Source organism: Leptidea sinapis, chromosome 18 (genome assembly GCF_905404315.1).
Source record: "Leptidea sinapis chromosome 18, ilLepSina1.1, whole genome shotgun sequence".
Lineage (NCBI taxonomy): Eukaryota > Metazoa > Arthropoda > Insecta > Lepidoptera > Pieridae > Leptidea > Leptidea sinapis.
In genome coordinates, this window is record NC_066282.1 from 2,124,111 (window position 1) to 2,138,567 (window position 14,457).

General features: G+C 34.2%; 1 protein-coding gene across 1 annotated transcript in view; it reads left to right on the forward strand.

The window, feature by feature from the left end:
• Positions 1-14,457, forward strand: part of LOC126969469 (probable chitinase 10) — a 137,828-nt gene that overhangs the window by 108,268 nt on the left and 15,103 nt on the right. Inside the window, exons 6-10 of the mRNA XM_050814914.1 lie at positions 3,185-3,308; positions 7,518-7,699; positions 10,797-10,924; positions 12,546-12,670; positions 14,065-14,178. Coding sequence (XP_050670871.1) covers positions 3,185-3,308; positions 7,518-7,699; positions 10,797-10,924; positions 12,546-12,670; positions 14,065-14,178 — 673 coding nt within the window. The remainder of the gene's footprint in view (positions 1-3,184; positions 3,309-7,517; positions 7,700-10,796; positions 10,925-12,545; positions 12,671-14,064; positions 14,179-14,457) is intronic.

Consider the following 14,457-nt stretch of genomic DNA (forward strand, 5'->3'; position numbering starts at 1 on the left):
TAATTTACATTTCAAAACCTTTAGCTTGGGTTGAAATCCGACGAAGCCCCTCACAAGTCAACATATTTTAGTGGTTGTAAGCATGGGCTATGATCACCTCATAATTGTTATTTATGCACGAACTTCTCTGTAAATAATCGACTCGCGTACCCTGTCATTACTCATTTTGATATAGGTTTGACATCAGGGTTACTTACAACCATTTCCAGACAAACTTCAATGGGTTTTTGATAGCAAGAAGGGGTTCCACTTACTTGGGGTCTAGAAACTTCACGATAAACCAATCGTTCTCAATTCTCTAACTAAAAAGATCCAATTATATAGCTGAAGTCTAACTGCATATAACAACTTTGAGGTTATTTTTATAAAAAGACATAACATTATATTTTAATGACAGAAAATATGTATAAAATATTGATTTTAAGTTTTTTTTTTTTTTTTTTTTTTTTTTTTTTTTTTTATTGTGAAAAATAGAATTACAATTTATTATTATATAACAGGCCAAAAACCACAGAGGTTTGTCCGGCATGTTAGAAGAAATACTATTATCGATTACAATTACAATAAACATTAATTTTAACTTATAAATACACAATTTAATAATATAGGTACAATACAAACGAAAAATTTAATGTAGGTACAACAACAACAGTACTTATTGTCACGGGTGAGTCGCATGGCCTGCCACCGCAATGTATTGAATTTTTGAATGACCGTCTGTTTAGATATATTAATTAGTAAACAATACTCAACTTTATAACGAATAGTTAAGTACTCAATTGCGGATAGCACATCACGCTACGCACTAATCATGGCTTCGACAACGAAAGGCAACTCAAGACATAAAGTTATGACCAATATACAGGTTGTTTAAAAAGAATAACTTTAATTTAGTTTTAATATTTTTTGTATTTATCTTGTTTCTTATTTCAGGATTGATTGTATTAAGTAGGCGGGGTACTAAGTATGCTGTAGTTCTCTCACCGTATACATTTCTGGCTTTCACCGTTTTATAAAATTTATTTGTTTGATTGCGTGTAATGGTTTCATGATTATATTTTTGTATAATGTTCTCATTGAACATTTGTTCTTTTAATATATTGTAGTAAAATTTAGATTGTACTGGTAGCACCTTACAGTGTTTGAATAAATTGAACTCATCATTTTGGTTAGTTTCTTTTATGTTTTTTGAAACAATTTGTTTTAAAATTCTGTTTTGCAACTTTTCGATCTCATTTAAATACGTTTTGTAAGTTCTACCGTACGAACTAATACCATAACTTACTATTGTATCGGCCAATGTGTTATAAAGCAACAGTAAAATTTTATAAGGTAGTTTACTTTTAATTATTTTAATGTTTGCGAGGAAAGCTCTAAGCTTATCACAAACTGAATTTATTTGAGGGTGCCAGTTAAATTTATGGTCTATAATTAATCCAAGATATGTGTGCGTTTTAACGGAGTCAATTGTAGGACAGCTGCAAATACTAGGGTCCAAGTTGTGGTGAAAGCAAATGTGACTATGTGCTTTTACTATTTGGGTAGTATCAATTGTTGATTTTATGTACGGGGATCGAATGTGTATTAGTTTGGTTTTTTTAGCGTTTAGGACAAGTCCGTTGTCATGGCACCATTTATTGATTAAATCGAAGTCGCTTTGAAGTTTATCGAGAGCGTCTTTGACATTCTTTTCACCTATTAACAGACATGTGTCATCTGCATATTGGTATGAGGTGCAATATTTTAAAACACTCGTCATGTCATTAACATAAGCAATGAAATGAAGCGGACCGAGCACTGATCCCTGAGCTGTGCCTTCAGTGACGGGAATCACCTTGCTAGAAGCATTTCCCACCTTTACATAATATGACCTATTTTTGAGGTAATTTCCACACCATTGAAGTAGATGACCTCTTATACCGGAGTCTTCTAATTTGTTTATTAAGCAACCATGATCTAAGGTATCAAAAGCCCTGGAGAAATCGATAAATAGTGCTAGCACATGCTTCCTGTTATCCAGATATTGGTTAACAGTATCCGAAAAATCTGATAGAAGGGATGTTGTGCTCTTTTTTGGCTGAAAACCATATTGACTCTTGCATATTATTTTATGTTTAGAATAAAATGACTGCATCAAGGCACTTATGTATTTCTCCACTACCTTATCGATGGCTGATAGTATAGAAATGGGTCGGTAATTACTTACTTTATCTTGTTTACCGTTTTTATATATGGGGCGAATAAAACTTAGCTTTAATTCGTCAGGGTAATTTGCTGTTAGAATGCTGCAATTAATAAGATGTGAATATATTTATGCTTCCGTATGTATAAATATTGTAACTATATGGTTTTAATCTAATATATAAAATTCTCGTGTCATGGTGTTAAACATTGAACTCCTCCGAAACGGCGTGACCGATTCTCATGAAATTTTGAGTGCATATTGGGTAGGTCTGAGAATCGGATAACATCTATTTTTCATCACCCTAAATGTTAAGGGTCCACACGAAATTTTTTTATTTTAATTTTTTTGACATTTTTTTTAATTATTTGATTATGAGTCAGCATTAAAAAATTCATACAACTTCAAATTTTCACCTATCTACGATCAACAGTTACGTTTGTATCGCGATTTTAATATTGGCAATACAACCTTGCTGGGTCAGCTAGTTCATCTTTAAAAATATTATATCACTTAGAAAGATAAATCTCTATTTCTAATACATATACAACATATAATTTTCCATTTACTAAATATCCATTCGGATTGCTGAGGTACTACTGAAACAGGAAACTGTTTATAAACATTAAAATTATTTATGTTTACAATTATTAGGACAGCGAAACGGCTTGAGCTTTTATTAGAAGAAGTAACAAGAAAATAATTGACGTTCTTATACATCTACATTTAATTGTGTTAGAAATTGTAATAATTACAGTTTATGTAAAGTGATACACTAAAAATTCTCAATGACTTATGACGATCACAATGATCCAGCCACCACAAATAGCACCCGTTCACGAGCATGACGCATGGACTAGCCATCGCCATGACCCACCCCATGACGCCATCACAAGCAATAACATTTAAACAAGCATTATACCCATTGTTGCGATATACGTTTATATATATAGTTTAGTAGAAAAAACTTTATTTCTTCTAAAATGAATGTGTTCTCAACAGAACTTCGCGAGGCTTTCGAGGCTGAAGCACAGGAGGTGAAGAAACCACGTCTGCTGCTGACTGCGGCAGTTCCAGTGGGCCCTGATAACATCAAGAGTGGATATGACGTACCGGCGGTGGCAAGGTGAGGAACAATATGAAGATACCAACTTCAACCCGTGATTTCATTCGCGTGATATATTCACTCTATCTTCTTTCCCCTTTCTTTGTCCATACTAATTTTCGTTAACGTTCCCAATATACTATCTACAGTTAGAGATAAATTACTACCTTCTACACAAATAAAATTTGATAAACAATTTTTTTTATGAACGATGCGGGACTCGAACCTACGACCTCCGTGCCGGTGCTCTAACCAACTGAGCTAACCGTTCAGTACCGCCTCGTTACAAAATTCTGTTTGCTTTTTGTTCAACTCTCAGGTTGTGGCTTCATTTACAGGATCTACTTTATAGTTGATAACCTGCACAACCCCAACATTTGCATATTAGGAAATTGACTTGAGATGTCGCTCTTATAAATCTAAACAATATGTTATGGTTTTAAAGTGATAACCCTCACTTCTAGGATTAATACACAAATAAAATTTGGTAAACAAAATTTCTTATTCCCTTATATTGGAACGCGTGAATTGCAATTTTCCATACAAATTTCTATCGCTGATAAGCTATACGTCCTCCCATTGACAGACAGCGTGTTCGGATAAGGTGAGTTACCGAAGTTTATTGGGACAGAAAAGTCAACGATACTTACGATTTTTATCTCAAGTAGGCCACAACCGGAGATAGACTGAATATTGGGAACGGCCGTTAGAAGTTGAGTCGTGGAAGGGTTGTAATAGATAGTGACAGGCAGAACTAAAACCATAGACTTAATATTTACTAGCGTATCTAGACGATCTGACAACCCAATAATGAAAGACCAATTTTGATTGCGTTGTCAATGTGTGCATTAGATAGTTTAACATTCAAAATACTAAGGAACTTATGCCAAGCGTGGCTGACTGCTTACGACTTGTGAATCAAAATCGGTTACATCAACAATACATTCGCTTACTTTTTCTATCTTATTACATCTTCGTTAGATATGTTCTTCCCTCGCACGCTTCGTTTATAAATCAAATCAAATCAAATCAAATTCAGTTTATTCACGTAGGTCACGGAAATGACACTTATGAATGTCAAAAAAAATATATATTTTTCTTATTGAATCTACCGCTACTTCGTAAAGGGTTGAGCTAATGAGAAGAAGTAGCAAGAAACTCATTGCCACTCTTTTTTTTATATATATATACGCTATATACGCTAGTATATGGTAATTCAATGGTTAAGACTCATTAACTGGACACTATCACATTATAAAAAATAATAATAAAATAAAATAGCCTTTATTGTTATTAGTAACTTAATTTTTCTTATAAATAAAACTTAAAATAGCTTTATACAAATGTTTTAAGTTTTCTTTAGTGTTAATTCCGCCAATATTTGTTTTTAAACAATGCGACACGCCTACTTCAATAAATTTTCTTAAATTAGCTTAACTAGTAATTTGTCTCTCGACAAAGGCCTCCTCTAAGGACTTCCACTTTATTCAGTCTCTAGCTGCTCTCATCCAGTCCGGTCCTGCTATTCTTTTAAAATCATTCTCCCACTTTCTAATCTGTCTACCTTTCCTTCGTTTCCCGTCTCTTAGACACCATTCTGTTACGGTTTTTGTCCATTTTTGCTTTCTACTCCCTCAGAATGTCTTCAGTCCATTTCCACTTTTGCCTTTGACACATCTTGTGTGCATTTTTGAATTTTGTCTGGCTCTTAATATTTTCTAACTTTACTTTTTCTCGTCTCCTAACTACAATTACGCTCCTTTCTATGGAGTTTTGAAAACTCCACTATCACATTATAATAAATCAAATCAAATAATCAAAATATTTTATTTCGTAGCTTAATTGCATTACACTTGAAATATGTCATTTTTTCATACAGCTCGTTCGGAAGGCAGATTTCCTTAGAGAAGAGACTCTAAGGTTGCTCTTTTCAAAACAGAATGGTATTACAAATAGTTTCAATAAAATATACGAATCATTTCAATTACAATATATTATGCAAAGTGATGCAACAAAAATACTCAAACGTAAAGGTAAATTAATATGTAAAAACATATAATTCAATGGTTAAGACTCATTAACTGGACACACATTACATTACATCACATTATAAAAAATAATAATAAAATAAAATAGCCTTTATTGTTATTAGTAACTTAATTTTTCTTATAAATAAAACTTAAAATAGCTTTATACAAATGATTTAAGTTTTCTTTAGTGTTAATTCCGCCAATATTTGTTTTTTGGTAATATGGCACGAGACTGGCGATATTGGCGAGACAACACGTGGACATGAGGATGCCTCGTGTAGAGGCGAAACACGTGTCGAATTGTTTTTAAAAACAATTTTTTGCGGAATTAACACCAAAGAAAACTTAAATCATTTGTATAATTATGGATTTCCGCAAAGTAACGCCTACTTCAATATTTTTTTTTAACATAGTATAGTTATTGAGTACATACATATAGTACAACACAGTAGATGCATCAATCCACACATACCGTAAATAAAATAAAGGTTTTATGTGAGCATTTTATTACCTATCACATTTAAAAACAATTTATAATAACAGTAATTACAAAAATAAAGAAAATAAAATAAATAAAAAAACATGAAGCAGATTTCCCGGTGAGAGAATCATCCACCCACCACAAGTAGTGCCCTTCACAACAATGACGAATGTACCAGCCACCGCCTCCCTCGACCATATTTTAGGGAAGTGAACGACCCGCCCCACATCGCCGCCACAAGCAGTGGCATTTAGCGACCATGACGATGCCTGACACTAGAACTCTACCAAATAACAAAAGATAATGTTCATCTACAAATAGCAATGCTCACTGAATGCCTTTACTTACAATATGACCATTTTGTTTAAATTTCCATAAAATAACTCATAGATTTTGAATTTTGCGTCATAGAAACGCCTCCTCTAAGATTTATATTTCTCCAAACGTTTCTGGACATGTCAACAACTGGACCGTCTGAATTTTTAAAGTTCGGTGGTTGCAATATACAACCGTTAACTCTCACCACAGTGCACTCGGTTCGATCCTCGCCTGTCACAAACCAATAAAGGCACAGTACGTGGCAGGTGGAAGCTACAAAAAGTTTTAAAACCATGTAGACGACTGAACTCATTTCAAGGAAAGTAATTGAAACGATTTCGAGCAACGACTTGTTTCTGTTCTGTCGTATTATCTAACAAAAACGAAATAAAACAATAAAGAATGGCAATTAGAAAACAATGTGCATGTGAATTTGTACATTTCAATGATTTATTAAGATTTCGCAATACTGTGGGAACTGCGGACACACCGTTCCTATGACTGTTTGTCAAGGATTTGAATCTCAAGTGTATTACGGTACGTGACTGTATGTTGCACAGAACAGATTAAAGAGATCTCTTCCAACTGTTCTGTGGTCTGTTGTATATTAGTTTTATATTTAACATGCACATAAATACAAATGCAGCGTAGTTAAAAAAAATTATGAGCATGACTGATCATCTACCATCAAGTGACCTCCATTTTCGGATGTTGACTACACAGCAGTCTTGCAGGAATGTTAATGACAACAAATCAACGGATAGCCTGTGCTATTTGATTATACATCTAAATAATTAGTTACACCATTTCGCGATATCTGAGACCTACTTCCAGTCTCCCAAACTTTTTTTCTTAACTGCCAGTGCTGGATTATGCAAATATTGCACTGGCGAAGCAAACGACACTGCCGTCAAGTCTCAAGTGATCGCGCAAAGAGTAACTTTTTGGATATCTATGTGATTCACCAACACATACAATCTATATCTAAATGTCATAAGCTTTTACAATTGCTTCCAGAATAAGAGAATTTTACACCGAAGTAAAAATGTAATCTACATTTTCAATTTAAACTAACAGTCTTTAGTATAATAAAGAAATAAGTATGAAAATTTTAAAATTTAAAAGAGTAACCGAACGTACGTTTTTAAATCATTATTCTTCAAAAATATTAGTTTATTTTAATGTAAAAAAGCATCATTAAGAAGCATCATTAAGTGGAAGTTTTTTGAAGTCAGCTTACAATAAACGTAATTTTTTTTAAGAAAAATCTAATAACAAGAAAGCCGCAAAATAAAATAACGACAATTAGAATTAAATATTTTGTTCACTATTTTCAGTTTAAACCTGGAATAAGTTTTAATATACAGATGGCTTACTTAACTATAAATATTGTGTCAACAGTTACTTGGACTTTATCAACGTGATGGCGTATGACTTCCACGGCAAATGGGAGCGGGAGACAGGTCACAACGCGCCGCTGTACTCACCATCATCAGACTCCGAGTGGAGGAAGCAGTTGTCAGTAGACCACGCGTCCCATCTCTGGGTTAAACTTGGTGCTCCGAAGGAGAAACTTGTTATTGGTATGTTGAATATTTTCTTATTGGTATATGATTATTTTCTTATTCATAAGTAGCGAGACGATCGAAAGGTTCCCTTGGCGGTAGATAATACGCCCTTCCCTTTAGAATACAGTGCCGCTCAGGATTCAGGATAAAACTTAAAACCCGCCCACATTATTGTGCTCTATATAGGTTCGGACACACATGGAGTATTCTTCTCATCTCTGGTCACCCCAAGATGAGCTTGAGTAATTTACCGTAGAGCAGCTCAAATTGTCAGAGAATACTCTATAAATGGCTCAATCGCTAGTATGCGTAGTAGTATTCTTAACACAATACAATATTTTCAAAATTCAAATTCAAATATTTTTATTCAAAATAGGATGTGACACCACTTATTGAAAGTCAAAAAACTACCACCCATTCCAAAATGAATGCCTCAGGCCTGAGAAGAATGGGCGCAACAAACTCAGCGGGCTATTTTTAATCAAAAATATGTTTTACAATTAAAGTAAGATTGTACAATTACGCTTGTTATTTAATAACCTGAAGGCAGTCGCTCCATTCCCAATCCGTGGTATCATTAAGAAAGTCATTTATGTTATAGTAACCATTACCACACAAACGTTTTTTAACAATTCTTTTGAATAACGTAATACGTTTGTTTTGAACTTGATTTGACGTGAAACCTGCCGCTGAATGGAAACATCGAGTCTCAGGACAAAAACTTATAAAACCGGACCACCTAGATGTTCGGCATTAATCTAAAATGCATATGTAGAAACCTAAAAATGAATCACTCTGGTATCCATCTGAGCGTGTCCTTTGCAAATGGATCTCCTTTTGCTTTTATTTTTCAATGAACCAAATTTTATTATGTGTCTTTTTCACCAAGCATCACAGTTCCACATAGACATTCTGAACAATCCGGCCTCTTTCCCGTAGGGGTAGGCAGAGACCACTTCTTTTCACTTGCTACGATCCTTACATACTTGTTTCGCTTCGACCACTTTTGTTTTTCCCTTCATACATGCTCTTCGGTTAAGGGTACTCTTGACCTGCCCTTTTTTCAAGACGTCCCTGATTTGGTCTCGAAATGTCCGCCTAGGTCGACCCCTTCTAAAACTTTCATTCACACTGGCCTTATATACTTTTTTCGTCATATTCATTCATTCTCTCGACATGGCCAAACCATCTCAGCAATAACTTTCTCAATATTTGTAACAACATCTTCTTTCAGACCACAACGTTTCCTTATCTCACTATGTCTTATCCAGTCACTCAGTTTAACTCCTATCATACTTCTTAGCGCTCTCATCGCAACCCCCTCATGCACAGCCAAACGAGCATTGTTTGTCACCTTCTGCCTGTTCATAAAGTAGTGCAAAGCTCCATTCACCATGTTTCCTGCATTCGCTCTTCTTTCAATATCAATCTTACACTTTACATCTCCTGTAAACTTTGAACCCAGATACACAAACTCATTTAAAGAATTACAAATAGAATAATGCTTACACATGATTCGATTAAAAGTTCTTCAAAGTACATAATTGCATATTTCACATTTTCTGTCTTCTGTCAGATCCACGTCTCGCTTGCTCACATTTTTCAATTTAGACAAATTGAGATCCCTCTCAGAGATTGGGTACAGCCAGCTATGTGTGTACACAATGAATATCCCTTTGTCTGCCCACACGCCGTAATGTCTTTGTAAAGGACAAGTCATATCTGCATACCAGGATGCTTCAGTTGCTAGAGGACGAGATTACATTCTATTGTACGAAGTCATGAACCGAGTATGACCAAATAAATGAAAATCACAATATATCAAATTATTTTCTATTCTTATGATAACCGAAGTAACGATATATTCTCCCTGAGATATTTCAACCTGAATCGACTCATTATATTTTCTCATGTTAATTAATCGTTAGTAATTAACAATTCCGATACTAAACCTTAATTTTAGGGTTCTGTACTGAAAGGGGACCTTACTACTAAGACTCTACTGTTTGTCTGTCTGTCAGTCTGTAGCGGCGAAAGCTGAAAATTTTGACTCAGTATTAATTACTATTCCCGCTATTACAACAAACAATAAATAAAATGGTGAATTGCAAAATGGCGACTATGCAATGAAAAGAAGAAGAATCTCATACAAAAATATTTCAATAGTACCTAATTGTTATATTGTACGATTTTTTGGTATAAATAAATATAATGCAGACGAATCCACGTACTAGAGTACAATTAAAAAATTAAAAAACCAACAAAGATTTACGGATCATTCGTCATTCGGACGGCTGCTGCTTGGTTGGTAAGAGCGCTGGGGCGTATCCCGAGGAGGTGACAGGTTTAAGTTCCATATCATCCATAAATTTTCATCATAAACAAATCAAATTTGTATACTAAATCTCAGATTAAATATATTGCGGTTAAGATCAATTAAAAATAACAAATTATTTTATAGCACGCTGTCTAATATTCGCACACATTTCTTATACTTTCACGAATTGTTTTAATGCTCTACTTAGTACTAGATTTCAATTGAGCACTATCAAAACTATCACATAATTTTTATTATCTTTATTTATGTCATTTAAAATTATCATAAAAAACATATATATGATTACACAGACAGATTCTAAAAACCATCTATTTTGTTAGAAAAATAATTTGACTGAATAATTTTTATATTTAATTTCAAGTTTTCATTTCACCCCTTCCTATCCCGTGAGCTTCTTGTCCGTTTGCCCCCTCTTATACATAAAAAAAATGCTGGGAGAGTTCTCTTTTCTCTCAGAGCGTCATTTGTTTCCGAAGCGGTAGTAATATTATAAATGACATCGAAAAGAATTCTAAAGGAATCAATTTTGAGAAAATAAATACCTTTCTGGCTTTATTAAAAATGTTTACACATTACTGCTTCAGGGCAGAATTAGGCGCTGTTGTGGTACCCATAATCTCGGCTACGGGGCTCATTACTCACAAAATCAACGATTAATAATCATTAATTCTATGTTAGGTCAGGGCTGCCGTAGAATCTAGATTCATCCTACAGCAAAACAAAGTGAGGATTTAAAAAGGAACTGTAAATTTTACAAAGAAGCTTCCCTTACAGGTATGCCAACTTATGGGCGCACTTTCACCCTGTCAAATGTCAACAATTTCAAAGTGAATTCTCCAGCCAGTGGGGGCGGAAAAGCCGGCGAGTATACAAAGGAAGGAGGCTTTCTTGCCTACTATGAGGTAATTTTAATTAAAAATCATTCTACGTCTTAAGTTTGTTTAGACGACATCGTTACGATTACATTGTTTTATAACTATTCTCTTCTATTCCATTCGAGGAGGAATTACTGCTACTTTTAATGAGTTATTATCAAAGATTTATTTATTCAAAATGGCTTTTCTAATACAATTTATTAAGTTATGCACTACGAATTTAAAAAATATAATAAAATAGTTTATATTATGTAATTAATTTATAGGTAGGTAAATATATGGTTATTAAAAAGTAAGAATTACTTACTGGGTATTGGTTAAATCATCATCCTGATCAGCCGGAAGACGTCCACTTCTGGACAAAGGCCTCCCCCAAAGATCTCCACTACGAACAGTCTGCGCTGCCCTCATCCAACGTGTTCCGGCCGGTCTTGACCAAATGTTCGGTCCATCTTGTGGGGGGCTACAAACACTGCGTCTTCTGGCACGTGGTCGCCATTTGACCACTTTCATCTCCATTTCATTTTTTGCTCCACGGCCATCTGTCCGTCGAACTATGTGTACTGCCCACTGCCACTTCAGTTTTGCAATCATTTGGGCTAAATCTGTGACTTTGGCTCCCATGGATCTCCTCATTTCTGATTCGTTCTCGCAGGGAAAATCCGATATATATTATATATTCTTTGGTTATATATTAGAGGGTAATTAATGATTATCAATTATTGTAAACAATTATCAAGGATCTAAGTTAATACAATTTTAGAAAATAAAATTCTTCATACTATAATTAAGGTTAAATATATTTTATATTATTGTTAATTTTCTTAATGAGTCGCATAGAAACCTCATTTCTGCTATACCAAACATAATATTGTTAAGATCGCATTGACACGACTCGTAAGGCGACACTAAAGTCGTAAGGATGTCGTGTGAACGAAGATTTAATACTGTGGGGTTAATATCTTTCGTTGGGAGGCACCTTATGCCTGATAACATCTTTCATACCAAGGTTAGATGATAAGAAGTCCTCTCTAATTTTCAATTTATCCTCTCCCACGGTTTTGTAAGTCCTCGATTCATTTATCATAATGTTAGATTACTTTTCCTTTTTTTTTAAAGAGATAAAAATGATAATGAGCGGCTTCGTCACCTTGTAAGTTTTCAAACCTTTGCCTACTTAATCTTCATGTGTCATACAAAATCGTATGATATTTAGTAAACAGGTTTTATCTACTTCAAAAAAGGTTCTCAAATTTAAAAATGTTGTGTCTTTTGCCAAACTCAATTTTCTGTTTATAAATATTAAGAAGCACATAAATGTTTGCACGATATTTTTTAATTGGTAAATAGCTCGTATTTTAAGGTCTTACTACTCGTAAGGTTACCTTAATTATTACAATATGAATAATTTTGCGTGTAATATAATACATTGCGGTTAGTAAAATTGATAATGTCTACGATGACTATTTGAAAAAAAATCTTATGTTTCTGAAATCCCTTGTACATATATTCCTTGTATACTAACCTTTCATATTATGTAAGTTGAAATTAACGTCAGGTAAAATCCTACTAAAAATTATATCTTGAAGTATCAAAGTGCTCCCTAACTGAGTGAAGATATTTCAAGCGTTTTAAATAATTCTAACAGATATGTGAGATACTTCGTAATGGCGGAACCTACGTATGGGATGATGAAATGAAAGTACCGTACGCTATCAATGGTGATCAGTGGATTGGCTTCGATGATGAGAAGGCGATCAGGAACAAAATGAGGTAATCATTTCAGTATTAAAGTTAGTTTATTCAAACAAAACAAATCTTAGAACTTTATTTACAATATTATGACTACGTAAAATTAAAACTATCATTACGTGGAAGCGTACCAAGAATACTGGCAGCATTTCCACGTTGGATAGCTAGGCTGATCTGTTGACCGAAATAGCTGCCAGCGCTTGGGCTTCCAGTAGCCTTATTGAGGCGTGAAGATGTGTGAGTACTTTGTACATTCTCCGCGCCACTGGGCCCCACGGGTCAAGTGTCTCGACACCAAATGGCACAAAGATATATGACTCACTGAGATCGACATATTTGCGACGCTTGCTGTCTTCGGCAGTCGATATTTTGCTATTAATTTATGATAATGGCATGTTAAATTTGGTTAACTACAGTTATGTTGTAAAAATAATGGGGTCAGTTTCATTAATAAAACAATAGTTAAATCGGATGCCTCTGTAGGATTTTCTTATTGATACCAATAATTGGGAATATCGGGGCTATATCAAGAATATAATTCGTAGTAAAAAAAGTACTTTAGAACTTTCTGCTCAGGTCTGAGGCATACATATTCGAATAGGTGGTAGTATTTTACGAACAATAAGTAACTAAAAAAAATACGAATTTTGAATAAGAAATATTTAAATTTGAAATTTTTCACAAAATAACTGAAAGTGACATATTTGGGAGACCATCGTATAACATTGAATTCTATCTGAGCATCACATAAAATTGAAAACTGTCTTTTGATAGAGATTCGCGTAAAATTTAATATTGTCACTTTTCCGAGACCGTCCATTTAATATATTTATTTTTAATTTTTAATTTATTTTAAAAAACGTATGTTCTGGATAGCAACCACATTTACCAGTGGGAGGCTTTTTTGCACAGGTAGATTATGGGCTAGATTATGGGTACCACAACGGCGCCTATTTCTGCCGTGAAGCAGTAATGTGTAAACATTACTGTGTTTCGGTCTTAAGGGCGCCGTAGCTAGTGAAAATACTGGGCAAATGAGACTTTACATCTTATGTCTCAAGGTGATGAGCGCAATTGTAGTGCCGCCCAGAAATTTTGGTTTTTTCAAGAATCCTGAGAGGCACTGCATTGTAATGGGTAGCGCGCATCAATTATCATCAACTGAACGTCCTGCAGGTCTCATCCCTTATTTTCATAAAAAAATAAAAAAATCGAATAAAGCCAGTTTAGGATTGCAACCACTTAATAATAACGAGGTCTAAACTATCAAATAATACGGGTTTACTCACGTTTTTGTCGGTGTCGGTACCAACTAGTTATAACAGATAATTTAATAATGACTCACGAAAGTTTTAATCATTTAATTGCTAACCGATATCTAAACTCTTTATTTATAATCTTCATTTTGTTATTAGGTGGATAAAGGACAACGGATTCGGCGGAGCAATGGTGTGGACTGTAGACATGGATGACTTCAGCGGTACTGTCTGTGGTGGCAACGTGAAGTATCCCCTGATTGGTGCAATGAGGTAAGATACCCGCGCAGGGTAACAACGGCTTAAATCAAAATCAGTTTACATAAATTCAATAACTGTTAAACCGCTTTAAGTAATATCGTTATCACAAAATGGATTAATGAAAACATTTCGCATTCCAAATAAATAGGTTTTCGGTGTTTTTCAATTGCATATCTTTGCCAGATTTCATGTAATACGTAATTTTTTTAAATAAAACATTTTTAAAGGAATCAAACGCGTGTAATTGTAACGGTTTTACATTAGATGTTTGCGTTAAAGTTACATTTTTAT